Source organism: Carya illinoinensis, chromosome 16, assembly GCF_018687715.1.
Source record: "Carya illinoinensis cultivar Pawnee chromosome 16, C.illinoinensisPawnee_v1, whole genome shotgun sequence".
Lineage (NCBI taxonomy): Eukaryota > Viridiplantae > Streptophyta > Magnoliopsida > Fagales > Juglandaceae > Carya > Carya illinoinensis.
In genome coordinates this window covers 7539536-7554966 of record NC_056767.1, presented here as the reverse complement: position 1 = coordinate 7554966, position 15431 = coordinate 7539536, and the positions used below count along the sequence as shown (strand labels likewise).

General features: G+C 36.4%; 1 protein-coding gene across 2 annotated transcripts; it reads right to left on the bottom strand.

The window, feature by feature from the left end:
- Positions 1-7748: 7748 nt before the first annotated feature.
- Positions 7749-14721, bottom strand: LOC122299441 (probable BOI-related E3 ubiquitin-protein ligase 2). Of its 2 annotated transcripts, none has more exons than XM_043109731.1 (4): positions 14522-14721; positions 14316-14416; positions 13478-13782; positions 7749-8422 (listed from the first exon to the last, which is right to left on the bottom strand). In XM_043109731.1, the coding sequence occupies exons 1-4, from the start codon at positions 14596-14598 to the stop codon at positions 7892-7894; spliced, it is 1014 nt and encodes a 337-aa protein (XP_042965665.1). In that variant the 5' UTR covers positions 14599-14721; the 3' UTR covers positions 7749-7891. The 2 variants fall into 2 exon arrangements, with proteins under 2 accessions (XP_042965665.1, XP_042965664.1); XM_043109730.1 differs by having other exon boundaries at positions 13478-13794; positions 14522-14720.
- Between the last annotated feature and the right edge of the window lie 710 nt (positions 14722-15431).

Genomic DNA, 15431 nt, shown 5'->3' with positions numbered 1-15431 from the left:
TGAAAAAAAAAGGGTCCCACGTTTCAAGGCTGCTGCCATAAAAACTTCCTCAATCCAAGGGATTCCGTGTGATGATCAAGCCATTCTGGGTCCCCCCATCATCTTCGCCATCATTTCGTGCATATATAGGAAGGCCCCACGCCTCTCAAGTCCATTACTTACAAAGCAAAATGCTCTTAAAGCAGCATTTTTTCCCCCAATCTTGATGACAGCCAATAATGCACAATAATATAAAAATGGCAATCGATAGACATCATCGGAATTCGGTGCTGCAAATGATCGTAATTGGCACAATGGGTGTTCTGATCATCTGGTTTATAATTATGCCGTTATCCTAAAATCATTTGCATTGTTTTTTTGATAGCTAGTTTGATACAGACTGTCCATGAGTTTTCACTGATTTTATTTTTATTTTATTTTTACATATTTCCATGATTATAATCATACTAATATTATTGCCACCTAAATATCCACTAAGAAAACCCTTTTTGGCTTCTCAATCATGTCAAGCATAAAGTACTTCTGCAATTGATGATCTGATGCACAGATCATTGAACTAGATCGCAGAAGACTCAAGAATTATGGTCCACAATCCGCTCTCCCCACTGTGCGAGGTTCCTTTTTTTTTTTTTTTTTCACTCGCAATTTACCAGAGTACTTGCCATTAAGGATTCCCCAATTATAGGGAGACAACCATTATTATTATTATTGTTGTTTCCATTATATTATTCTGTTTTGTTGTGTGGATAAACCTTGTACTGTACGTGTTAATGCATGGGATATTCCGGTCTCATGATCAGGAACCCAATTCAGTCAAAGGATTCGAACCCTTACTGACGTCTAATGGAATATACCCAACTCTTCGGGATCAAGATCATCGGGGAGAAAACAAAAATATTCATTTTAGAGGATAAAATATACGAGAAATAGTTCTTCTAAGAAATTAAGGTAAGATATCTGCAGGGAAATGCTAATGGAAAAGGACGTGACGGTAAGGAAGGACCACAACACTGTTGCCAAAAGTGGAACAAAGTACGCACGCACATATGCAGCTCAGATTGCTTCTTTGTGGCTTAATTTATTAGTTCATTTACAGAGAGGAATTAAGCTGGTTTCATGTCCTGGTCACCACAGAACCAGATGATCATGATCGATCATGAAGTAGCTAGCAATTATATGGATATTTATACGTACTAGACTCACAAAAGAAAAAAAAAGATACAAGCATATGAGACAAACCGTCCATGTGAAATTAAAGAACGTACGTACGTGGGGGCATTGGAAGGAAAGGTTGATCTGAATTTAGTATGATCATGCTGCGAGGAGATAATTGATCTCAGTATGTAGAATATATATTAATGTCAGTGAAAAATAATGGCATGATCAAACATCATCAGACGACGATCGATGTGTGTATTCCAAAATAGCCGAACACGACGGTGCAACTAATTTGCAAGAATACGATGAATAAATGATGGAATCAAAATATTTTGCTGATGACCATATATATATGGGAGTACTAGTACGTACTACAGGGTAATGGTTGCATGCATGGGAGTCTTTGTCCAACTTCTAGCCCTTAGATTTAAGAGATAGAAACAATGTATATGATTCAAAATAATTATTACAACTTATGCAAATCTCTCGTACCATATATTAAATGTTTAATAAATGTTATAAGACTCCCATTGTATTTCGCTCTAAATCCACTAAAATCTGAACATGTACGGATGATGATAAGTTATATGTATGTTCGAAAATTCTGTCTTGCATGAGCAACAGTACCCAAGCAAAGTAGTGAGTAATTTGAAATCATACAAGTTCCATACTCAATTCAGAAGAAGAAATAACTTTGATGATTAATGCAAAATTAAGGAATTATACATACAAGAGGAGTACCAAATGATCTATTCACTCATGTATAAGAAGAATGTATGAAAAGCAGGTATAGATGATAGATCAGAAACAAAGTGGAAGGAAGCCTTATAGATGGGATGATGATCAGGCCAAGGACCCCGCAAAGAGAGAGAGGAAAAGGAAAGCATGCAGCAAACAGCTTTATAGGGAATATATATGGAGGGGAGTTGGATGATTGAACTGAAGTAAACTTACACAACTCTTGCTTTATTGAAATTTATTTAATTAATTATTCATGATAAAAAAAAAATATTTATCTAGGTTTAGGATGCATGGCTCGATCCTTTTGAGAAAAGAAAAGAGATATATGTGGCAGAAAAAGGCAAAGGCTAGGGATATTGAGTATGACAGGACTTAGATCGGCTGGGGTTTGCGGTGGAAGGTGAAAGTGCATGGAGGTCATGGTGGGAATAATAACAATAATAATTAATAATCATAGATTGCAAGAGAAGAGAGTTTTATATAATGATGGGGGAAGCATATTCACTTTCCTCTTTGTCATCACTTTCTAAGGCATGATTAGAAAAAAGTTGATCAATCTTCTTCCTTCCCCAAAGAAAAGCAATTTCCCCTTAATTCACACTACTTTTGTTACATTTAACACCAAAACAAAAACTTGCTTCCCAAGACTTCTACAACACTACATATAATAGTATTAGAGGAGAAACTTTCGAGATAAGTTTGTAGTACTACAACGTTAATTAGGCTATATTTTCTTGGCTTGGCTCGGCTAGCTAGCTCAAGCTACCCTTGAGTTGACTAAAGCATGCACTAGCTTACTAGTCTTTTTTTTCTTTTTTTTTTAAGGAAAACTATCATCATTCATTCATCAGAAAAACTAACATCCATGAACATCCACGTATCAACCATTATCGCATAAACCAATTAGTGCATTTGAAACTTTACCATTACAATATTTTCCTTTTGTGACTAGTCTAATCTTCCCAATTGTGGATACTCTTCACAAACAAATGTCAAAGAAACAAAACAACACTCTGTTTAAACAAAGACTCAACCTCACATTTTATAAAAAGAGAGGACTCAACCTCTATAAGCAAACATACAAGAGATGAACATTTATTTATTTATTACTAAACAATAAACAAAGCAGTAAGATAGATGCAAAAAGGGACAAATTATAGTTTGGACTAATTTCGGTAAACTTCAAAATTTGTGATAGTGCATGAAGGTAACACGCTTGTAATTTTTCAATCACAAAAGTCAAATCTAAAATATTTGATGGTGGTGATTTCAATGATCCAGTGCCTATAGCGAGAAAAGCTACTAGAATGAGTGGCACTTGAGGATCATGTGCAGTTGTGAGTGGCGCATGATGACCATGCACAATGATTCTTGCAAAACTGCCTCTATGCTCTGAATTATTTGCAACCTGGAGTCTTCTTGTGTTGCGTGTGTTTTTCGAGAGTTGCTGAAAAACTGTAGATATGTCTTTTTTAGCCTTGAAGGGGAAAAAAAAAACCTAAGAAAAGAGAATTACCTCGATAGACATGGGTAGATGAAGAAGAAGGGAAATTGATAGAGAAGGAGTTGGAAGTTGATGCCTCTTCCTCCTCAAGCAAAAATAGATCTAGAGGCTTTTTACTAGAGAGAGAGAGAGTTTGCCTTAAGCATAATTCGAGTCTTGCGATTTGTAATATTGGGGCTCCAACGATTTTCTCTTATAAGAAATGGTCATGCTCTAGCTTACTAGTTGGCCATACATATAATTATGGAAATTCATTATTGGTAAATCTAGGAGCCTTTAATTAATTTTGTGCATTCCTTGATAATTAAGTCTGTGTCAATTGTAATTTAGTCATGTAGGAAGCTAAAATTGTGGGAAAATCTAGAAGCTCAAGAAATCACCTCGGAACTAGAAGAATATAAGTACGAGGAAGTAGTACCTTTACTTGTTTGGATTTTTGTGATTGATTCATGAACAAATATGTATGAAATAAATTTGGAACTTTATTACCATTTTTTATTGTTTGATTCATGGATGAATCTTTTTGTATTTGCTGGGTCAACTAGGTTTTTTGCTATGCATGTTTGAGCAGTCTTTTTACAAAAATTCTATATAGAGTTATTTTTACATATTCTTGATATACTATACTATTCTACGTGATTGGCTGCATCACATTTTTAAATATAAAATAAGAGAAATTCTTATTGTAGTCCCCGAATGGGAACTGCGTTGCAAGCATAATGAAACGCAGTGTTTTATTATTAAATAAAATGTTGCGTTTCATTACAGGAAACCAACATGCCCCATACATAGATGAAATCGCCCTCCTCGCCCAGATGAAATCGCCCCGCCTCACCTCGTCACCGTGGCCGTCACCTCTCCCCATCGTATGCTACGTCGTCGTCTTCTTCCTTAGAGAAGAATAAATCCTCTTTCTTCTTCAGATGCATATAAAAATCATAGAATGTGTTTGTGTTTGGTTCTGGTAAATCCCATTGCTAATTCTTGATGTCCCACTAATTAGTACATAGTATTCATTTATTTCCACATATGAGTGAAACTCGAGCAAGTGATTTGCAAAAGGATGGCTACTATCCTTGCAATCGATCTCCCTCCTCGTTTTCTAGAAAACAAGAACTGCAAATGACTAAAATGGAAGAAAAGAAAAACGAATAAGGTAGAGCTTGAGACCGAAAAAAAGAAAAAAAAACTTGAGGAAAATGGAACGAAAACAAACAGAATGTTCCATTGATGGTAGAGAAAAAGGGAAAGAAAACAAACCTTGAGTATGTGACACCGTTGATGGTGGAGGTGGTTATGGAGATTTGGTATGAGGCGCAGCAGTGTTCGTGCATAATGTCAAATGTTATCATTTAGCTTTAGGTTGTAGAGGAAGGAGGGGTAAAGTAGTAATTGCAAGCCTAAAAATGTAGACAACCTAGTCATTTTAGACACTAGGATTGCAATACAGTCCTCTAAGAGGATTGTATATAGTACCGCTCATAAAATAATTATTTTGGTCAATCATATCAGTGGAGTGCGCAAGAAGTACTTAAAAGTGACTGTATGTAACATAACTCGTCTTTTTATACTAACATTTGTGGGAGCTTATAGTAGTCTTGATGATAAGAATAAGCCAAATTGTGCGCAAGTATGTTCCACCGCTTGAGGTTGTCAATTGCATGAATCAAGAGTCAATACTTGTCACAAAAATTATGGTTGTAACCTCCTTTAAAATATCACACGAAGGATTATTAACTACACCATAATTTAATTATGTAGAAAGGAAAATTATGCTAGCCCTTTTCTAACATGGTAGGATTTAAAAAGCATATTATTTTTTATTTTTATGATTTTCTTTTCCTTTCTTCGTTTTTTGTCAGTTTCTAGTTTTCTTTATCAAGAGTATTTTTAATTGTCATCTTTTCATTTTAAGTTTTATATTTTCTGGCTATTTTAATTTTTAATTTAATATTCAACCCTATCAAATTTTAACGAAAATACCGAAAGCAGCCTACCAAACATCCATCCAATTTATAATTACCCCCAAAATAATATTTTCTCTTAATTTAATAGGGTATTTTGTTGTTTTTTTTTTTCAAGAATTTGTAACGTAATTTTTAAAAGAGAAAAATTATTTTTTAATTTTTTTTTATTTCTATCAAGGGCATTTATGTCAAGCTTTTTATGGAGTGGAGTGGATAATCAAACTTTTATAATACTTTGGAGGAGTGATTGCCAAGATTTATAGTTTTGAGATGATGCTTGCAAATTGATTATGATCTTTTGCCTCAAGTCGGCCGGAATGGGGCAAAGCTCAAAACGAAATGAAATGAGATGTATTATGTATCGAATGCTGCATTGAAATGAAAAATTCCGGCCGACCGAAACAAAACTGAATTCAAAAGTATACTTTTTCTATAGAAAAATTTAATTGCAAGCATATTTGTGCACTAATATGTATATCAATTTAATGTGATTGGTTAAAAAGTAGATTTTAGTAAAAACGGTGTTAATTTAAATTTTAAATATAAATGAATCAATATTAATATACAGATTAGTATACAACTTTACTTCTATATAACAAAACTCTCTTCTATTACTTCCTGCTAAAGAGGGAAAAAAAAATTCCTATTCCGTAGCTCACATTGATCTTTAACAAAAGACAACTAGACTACAGATAATTGGAACAGAAAGCCTTTTTACTTCAAACATGGATATTAGGATGCTATTACAGACCGAGGCCAGGCCCAGATGTATATCCAACTGCTTGAATTTTCGTTACAGGCTTTGTGCTTTTCAAGGCCATTGAAATAATGGATATCATAACATCAAGTATATTATGCCATATAAAATAATTTATAAATAATAATAAAATAACTTAAGTTTAAATTTTTATAAAATTTTGAAAAAGGAGAAAACCAGTTGATTAAAAAAATTATAAAGCTAAAAGATGATCAGACTGTACATTTTTAATATAATTTTTGTTTTCGGATTTGAAAAAATTGATTTTGTTGGGAAGTTTAAGAAAGTTGTAATGATTAGATAAAAATATTAAAAAGTTGAAACTAAAAATTATTTATATTTAAATGATATTTAAATGTTGAGATAAGATAAAATGATTTGTGAAACCAAACCGGGTCTTATTCCTGTCCTTACGTGAAAGTAATGGCAGAGAACCTTAGATATAACAAAAGGGATCCGAGCATCAACAGCCCCAAACAAGAAGAGCTGTTGCACTTTCCTTTCTCCCAGTCTTGAGCCAACCCAAAGAATCGCTGTTTCCTTGTAGAGAATTTTTCATCAAGGGAATTCATCTACGATATTCTAGTATGTCATTCTATTTCTATTCTGTTAAATCATATTTCCTTGTTTACTTGACAATGACAAGTGGTTCTGTAGTGCAGAATAAAATTGTGCAAACGGACACAAGTGGTTCCATTGCATAATGCAGTATAAAACTGTTCAAGATGTGACAAGATCAGTGAACCATGATACTACTAGGACCTAAAAAAGGTTGCTATTTGCATAGATTTAAAAGGAACATACACAATGCAACGAAAACGACACACGTACTTGAAATATCCTCAATTTAAAATATGATCGTCTATTACTCCGCAGGGAATGCATACCGGCTAAAACACATGAGAAGAGTTGTGCATTTACACATTAATTTGAACAAGTTCTAAGCAGCAGCAAGTAAAGGTCTAGTGAGCACAAGTACTTGAAACACGCAGCCTTGATGCCTGTTTTACCCGGACCTTCAATTCATTCTTAGAAAAATTATATTTGCAAGTCGGTGCGAGTGGAGGAGAAAACCTCCACATTGCTAACATGGCAATGTGCTTGTTTGATTTGCAAATGAATTTGATTTTAACAGTGTGAATTTGATTTGCAATGTGACATCATCCAACAATAGCTTGCTCTTAATAACTATTCTGTACCCAAACGCATATGACCAGCCGAATAACGGCAAAGATCTCACTCCAGAGACTTGAATTTCAGAAAGTTATATATCATATCATATCCTCCTTGCTCTCCCTACATCAAGCAGTGTGAAGGATGAGTCCAAACCAGCACACACCGTCCTGCTCGTAATACCTATTCTGTATCCAAACGCATATGGCCCGACAAATAATGGCAAAATCTCAATGGACACTTAAATTTCTGCAAGAAGTTATATATCATATCCTCCTTGCCCAGGCATATGGATATCCACCATCAATGTCAACCGTAGTTTTAAGATTTCTTTATTTATCCCAGAATATTTAACCTAAATACAAAACTATGCACCAAACAAAGATCTATGCTAATATATATACTCTTGACTCTAGTAATTTCAAACATATAGGTCTACATCAGAATATAAATATAGGCACAAGATTTTTTATTTACTATACAATTCCCGAAAAACAATGTGCAGAAAGCCTAATATGTCAGATAACTTGAACAATGTTGAAAATACAAAGGAGCCGTAGAAGAAAACACGAGCACAGAACAAGTGGGAAGTCAGCAAAACGACAAGAGCAATGCATTACTTATGGGGGACTGACACAGAGGACAAAAACTAAGCCTACTTTCACAATCTTTACAGAGGCAGAGATGCTTACATGGCAATAAAAGCATGCACACTTCATAGACTCTACAAGCCTTGCAAGTCATCATCTCTTTCATGTCATTGTCATCCTTGCAAAGCAGGTGAAAATCAATGGAACGGCCATTGCAGCAAGAAGCTGTATCATCTACTTCACTATCGCCACATCCCTCCTTACTATCTCTATTTTGAGCATAAACTTGCTGAAGATTGAATTTGAGCGCTGCAATCATGTTTTCATAGTATCTGGCGCGCTGTTGCCATGCACCTGCTTCAGCAGTCAACTGTTCCATTCGCTCTTCAAGCTCTGCATTCTTCCTATTAATGCTCTCAACCTCGACCTCCTTCTCACGGAATTTCTGAAGGGCTTTTTCTTCCACAATTGAAAGAGTTTGAAGTTGGCTGGCCTGGACCTTTTCTAAAATATTTTGCCGCAATCGCTCACCCTATTAAAAAAAAAAAATTAAGAAATACTTTATATGGTGCAAACAGTTGATTACAAAGTGCTTATTGGCCAATAGCAGAACAAAAAATACAAGGCAGTATACCCTCCCACTCAGAAAGGAACTTCCAAACTGTGCATCCCAGAGTGTAAGGAGTGGCGGGCGTGAAGAAAAGCAAAGCACTTTTTAAAGTTTGTTTTAATTTTTACCATCTTGTTTATTTCACACTTTGTCAATAATCTTAGCAAAGAATAATTACAGATATTACAAATCTAAACAAAAACCGAAAAATAAACTAACAAATCAAACCAAACAAAACTTACATATCAGAAAAATCTAGCAAATTGAACACAAAACCAAATTGAACGAAATCGAACAACAGAACCAGGGGTCAAGGCCGCGCCATGGTTGCAGGCCTGCAGCCGTGGGTCATTAAACTCAAAAACCCATCACGGCATCACGGCATCACGGACTCACGGTGTCACCGACAGTTGTAGTCACCAGCTGTTACCCACGACAACGAAGTTACGGACAGAAGTTCTCTCATCTCTACTGGCTTAGAGGACGAGGAGGAGCAGAAGAAGAAAAAGGGAAGAGAGAGAAGAAGAGAAAGGAGAGACAAGTTGAGGAAGGTGGCTGTGGCCAGTGTGTGTATGCGGGACGGACGAGGGATATCATGGACAGGTCCAAGTCTCATCCCCGCATGGTCATACACAACGGACGAGGGATATCCTGGACAGGTCCAAGTCTCGTCCCCGCATGGCTACACCATGCGGGTGGATGCCCTGCGGCCTGCAACTGACCATGAGAGGGGAAGAGATGGGGTGGGGGGTGGGGACAGAGGCACAGGGCCTCGCTGTAACATATGGGTCCTAATTTAGGGCTTAGAATTATTATTTTTATAATTATTATTAGTATTTTTTTTATAAGTAATTATTATTAATATTATTATTAGTATTATTATTATTATTAAAGTCTGTTTGCAATAGTGATTTTAATTGATTGGGTTTCTTCTACTGCCCTACACCCCATATTTCCCTCACAGCAAACTGACTCTCTCCTTGCCAGAAAGCACAAACAACTCCAACGAGGAAGTCAGAACACCTCTTGGCAGCCATTGAACTCGCCAACCAGGCACTGCCCATCACCACACGCCATTCTGAGGGAACCTCCAGCTGCGCCACCGAGACTCCCAGCCACCCAGATCCACCGTCGCATCTCCCTTCTCTCTCGGTAACGAACTATGAAGTGAGATTTAGAAAGCAGCGCTAAGAGGTAAGTAGCATGATCATAACTTTATGTGTGCTGTAAATATTCCTTTTTTGCATGAAAAATGTGATGCTTACCTACGCTACACTACGAGCCGATTCAAGGTTAGCCCCTTTTCACGAACCTCTATGAATTATGATGAAATCCTTGTGCATGAGACTATGTATGCTATGCTGATATCCATGTTGTCAGAATGAATGAGATGTTATAAAAATTACACGTATGCTGTGTAATGTTTGGATCATGTTATGCCATGTTTATACTATGCTATGTCATGCAAGACTCATATTAATATGTCATGTTTAATGTTATGCCATGCACAAGAGTATGTTATGCCATGCATTATGAAAGTTAGTAAGAAAACACATGAATGACAAGTAAACTTTAAGACTGACCTTATGTTATGGGTGGATGTGCAAGCCATGGACTCAAGCGTGGTCCACCACATGTAAGCTATTATGTTTTGAGATGCGTGTTTCACCACAAGTTATAATATGTGGTGCCACGGACTCAAGCGTGATTTACTATAGGTTATGTGATAACATGGACCCAAGCGTGTTTCAGCATGTCATGAGAAGTTGTACAGTGCCATGGACTCAAGCGTGGTTCACCTCATGTTACAATATCTCATATACAATCAACGAAAATTGGACCAATGCACACATGTTATGATAGCCATAAAATAAGTGAAAGACAAGATAACTAAATGATAGGAATTGCATGGAGTCAGTTAAGCATACATCCATGTTACATGTATTGCCATTATTCTGTTTGATTCCGCTTATGCTACTAATGAATGATCTATAGGTTATGTGTATGTGTGATGTTGTATGAAAGTTTTCAAAATTAAGCCCAATGTTAAACTAAGTTAAGTTTACAGTAGGATGAGCTATTACTTCTTTTTTATTGGCGTCGGGTATCCAGGAACAGCGTCTCGACTAATCCTGAAGGTGCACAGGCCTTCGGCAATGAGTTTTTCACAAGTGCACCTCAGGTAATTCAAAGGAAAAATCCTCCAATTTGATGGCCCCTAGAGATTGTTTGCACCCAAAGGGATTTGAACCTTAGACCTGGGGGGAGAATACCCCCAAGCCCAAGGCATTTACTACTTGAGCCAACCCCTAGGGGTTTGATGTGCTATTACTGAGTTTTCGACTCATTTGTTTCTCTGTTTTAATGTCCCAGATGATGATTTCATGGATATAGAGAAGGATTGATAGAAGTAGAATAAACATCCAGAGACTTAGTTAATGATTTAGACATTTAGACCTGGTTTGGTTTGGTTTGGTAGATGAGATGAGATATAATCATTACAACTTCCCCAAACTCCCACAAAATATAATAAACAATTCAACTTTTTCCAACCCAAAACAAAAATAATATTATAAAATTATATTCTAATAATATTTTATTCAATTTTCAACTTTCATCTTATTTCATCTTATCTCATGCGTAACCAAACAAAGCCTTAAATAGTGTTAGTATCATATAGAACTAGTTTATGTCATTTCTTTTATGTTTCAGCTTTTATGTTATGAAAGATTGCCATGCTAAGTTAGTTTTATGATCCAAAGATGAGGTATTTTATGTGATTGAATCTCTTAACCGAGCATTATACTATGACCATACATGACAAACCTATTCTACGGGAAGGGCGGTGTCACACCCACGCCCCCCCTAAAGCAAAGAGGCTCAATGGAAGTCCAAGAGAATTGGAAAGGCCAAAGAAAGATAGAAGCCCACAGAAATTCCAGATGAAAACAAAACAACAGAAGATTTACATCCATTAAGCCTTGCTTATCCAGTTTCCATTTTTGATGTATTGCTGGAAAGCTACACGTACAATAGATCTCATCACTGCCTGCCAAACAATGAAGAGGGGCAAGGAAAAACCATACAACACCCTAGCATATTTTCAAGACACTAAATTTAAGGACTTCTATAACAGCATATAGACAGAAGTAACACCCAATTAACCTCTTAATTGGAAAAAGCAACTCCAACAAAGTACAAAATAGACAGCGATAGCTTTCTTGTCAACGAAAATAGACACGCTTTTAGCTGGAGGCAACAAGGTTGTTAAGACTAAGATAGACCCGATTCCTTTAAATTTAGATAAAGGAAAACGGAAGATCGGATTCGGTCTTGTCCCTATAACCAAATCCAGGAGGGCATGGTAAGTCAAAAGGAAATCTAGGCTATTTGAAGTGGGGTCTATGTCGGATGTTGGTGAGAGAATGCAGTAATGGAATATCATTCGGCTCAGGTAACATAGGATAAGCCGTTAGGCGGTGTTACACCCTTGACTGAAAATGGTAAAGGAGATGTAGGATCCGCTAAAGTTGCACATTTAGGGTCGCCTGAGGTGACGGGACTTTTTGTCACCCCAGAAGCTCTAATGGGGATGGAAAGAAACAATGGAATTGATGAGGAGGTACGACACTTGTCATTGGTTCCTTGCGTGGAAGAAAGTCCATAATTGGGAATGCAATTGGTTAATGTGTCTGCGGATAATGTTGCTCCCCTTGTCCCTTTTCCTCTGATAGCGGATAGGATTTTGCATAAAATTAACGAGATTCTGCCTTTCATGGGGATTTCACAAGGAGGATGCGAAGACCAATTCAATGAATTAATCACCGCGATCGAGGCAAGCCACGCGCTTGAAACCAAAAGTTTCAAGAAAAATAGTGAGTTACAGCGTCTTTCTTGGGCAATTAACTACAACACTAAGGGAAGTAGCTCAGTTAGAGGGAAGTCTAAAGGGAGGGCAATGTGAAGACGGGAACCACAAGGGGTTGGGGTTTGGCTTGGGTATTAGTTATACGGGAAACAAGGGGTTGAGGTTCAATGTAATTTTTGGGTATTTTGGGATTAGTGTATTTTGGGTTGTTTTTCTCGGAATTTTTTGGGTCATTAGGGGAGCTTTATTATGAGCTAGGTGTTTTCTTGTATACATTCAGTGTACTTGGTTACTCATTTTGATATATAAAATATTTTTACTTATCAAAAAAACAAAAAAAAAACAAAGTACAAAATAAACAAAATAGGAATGCCTAATTGGGAGTCTTCCATCACAAGGTATCACCTCATGCACCAACCCTTTTAACCTTGAAAACAAGCATCATTCCAATTCCTAATCATTAACTTCAGGATCCTACATGAGACAAACATAAAGGAACCATATTTCTCAACGATAGCAAGTTTAAGTTTCTGATATTCAAATTGCTGGAAGACATAGTTCATCTGAACAGAATTATGACCTAAAAGCAAATAAAGGCAGACATCTTGATAACTTAAAAATCCTATAAAGGTAGACTATATAATTAACAAAGTAAAAACTGATTTCATAATCTCCTTGAAACCGGTCAAAGGAAACAACCGCCTGGCTCCTGAATCTAAGAAAGAAACGATGGACTTGATTAATTCATAGGGTGTTCTGCAACCACCAGATATCTTATGAATATTTTTTAGATAATTAACAAAGTATAAATCGATTTCATGATCTCCTTGAAATCAGTCAGAGAAACAACTGCTTGGCCCAGGAGTCTAGGAAAGAAACGATGGGCATCGTTAATTTGTTGGTTCTGCAAACACCAGATATCCCATGAACACTTTTTTTCTTCCTTGGTTACGCTATGAGCATTACTTAACTTACCTAAACTAATACATGAATGCAAACTACTGCCTCATTTTAACTATAACAATAATAATGACCACAACAACAGCAGTATCAACAACAACAGCAACAACAATAAAGCACCAAGACGAAGTCTTTAAACAAACCAAGACCTGAACTTTGAGGAGTCTATCAATCTCTGCATCCTGTCGCCGCAGCTCACGATCAATGTCATCGCTAATAGGCAACAGCAAACCTGAGTCTCCCGTGGAAGCCATGCGGGTATTGTCAAGGGACAAACCTAAACCTGTCGAGACAGATCGCGGATGAAAGAAATCCACAGAGGATATCTGAGAATTGTTTTCCAAAAAATCTTGTTCCTTCAATCTTTTCTTCTTGGGTTCTAGTCCAAAATTCCATGGCAAATCAACCCCACCATCGCTGCCATCGTTTGCAGCTACGGGACCAGGAGCAAACCCTGCAACATGGACTAGAAAAATAAAAAATTATTACAGGGTTAATTTGAGATATAATTGACACAAATAAATATTGAAGATTGAAGTCTGATTGTTTGAGCAAAAAGTGAGGGAATGGAAGGGAAAACAAATTTCAAGTCCTGCATACTCTGTCCATTACTTTTCGAAGAAACTAAAAACTCCGCTCAATTTATTCATCAAAAGACACCCTAGCTAAGTGGTAGCATTACCTTTTTCTCAGGAAACCGAAGGTTCAAAACGCACAGAAATTCATTAAGTTAAATCCGAATACCCTCCAGATTAGTTTTCGAAGAAAATAAACGTTCAGGCCAATTTATTCATCAAAAGAAACCCTAGCTAAGTGGTAGTCCGTTTTCTCAGGAAACCAAAAACGCACAGAAATTTATTCAGTTAAATCCTTTTTCATTTTAATTTAATTCCCACAATTTCTGTCCAATCAAAAGGAGTAAGAACAATCAAAGTTTAAATTTTGAAAAATTTTCCCCAAAATATAACTAAAGACGAGAGCTTTTACATGAAGGAACATAAGGAGGATGCTGAGACTGATCTTGTAGATTAGTGGGGTTGTAATAGCCGGCTGGCTGCGATATCTGACCTTCAATCGTGCACAAATTTCTGAGATTTAAAAGAAAAAAAAAGATGAAATGGGAGTAAATAACGATATAAGAAAATTGAAAGTAATTATACAAAATAAATATATACTATTTTGAACAGTATTACCTGAAGGATTTTGAGTGCTGTTGCTGAAGTGGTTGGGGTTGGTATTGTTGTTGAAACTGGTGTGGTGGAAAAGCCATTGTTTGGGGAGAGAGAGAGAGAGAGAGAGAGAGAGAGAGAGAAAAGTGGTCGGTCTGTGATACAGAGACTGGGAGGGGCAGCCGATGGGAGAAAATTCTTCCAATTTTCTAGCACTTGTTCTGGATCAGTTCTACAATTCGGAATTTATTTTGGGAAGGACTGGGCTGGTGTTTGGGCCTGGAATGGGGTTGTTGGGCCTAGCAAACACTCTGTTTGCCTTTTCAGAACAGATATTATTTTTTAATTTGAATCCGTCGAATTTAATTTTTTAAAAAATAATATTTATAGTTATGGATAGGGGAAGCATCGTGTAATCTATTTAAAAAATAAGTAAATAAAAGATTCACATAAAAATTAATTAATTTTATAATAATATATCTCACTTGATAATTATATATAGCATCACTCATATGATAGTTAATTCGAACTATTTTTACAAATTCTAAGCTTTTAAAAATAGGGCCAGTAATTTGAGTTACGATGCTGGGTTACAACTGTACCAAGTCGGGTGTTATATATGAGATAATCATAATCTTTTTAATTAAGTTATATCATTAAATTCAATTCTAATAATTTCATGTCGAGTTTATGTCTAATTCTTAAATTATGAAAGAAACTATCAAATTAAGAATTCCGCCATCCATTCATTCTAGTTCTTGAACTCGTCAAACAATCAATTTCTTTGTCATCCATAGTGCATTTTTTGTACCCAAAAGCTCATCTATGGTCGTGGCATACGAACAAGGCCTCACCCGGTCTACCCACAATCAACTCACAACATTCTTCTCAGTCCACAAGGATCCTCAGACGATCCACTCTACTGCACTCGGTA

Excerpts from the sequence above, each read along its gene's own strand:
- LOC122299441 (XM_043109730.1), bottom strand. The coding sequence starts at position 14,598 with ATGGCTTTTCCACCACACCAGTTTCAACAACAATACCAACCCCAACCA. Across the intron at positions 13,795-14,315 it reads TCCTCCTTATGTTCCTTCAT|TCCATGTTGCAGGGTTTGCT; the intron begins GTAAAAGCTCTC and ends TTATTTTTCTAG. Across the intron at positions 8,423-13,477 it reads ATAGACTCCTCAAAGTTCAG|GGTGAGCGATTGCGGCAAAA; the intron begins GTCTTGGTTTGT and ends TTTTTTTAATAG.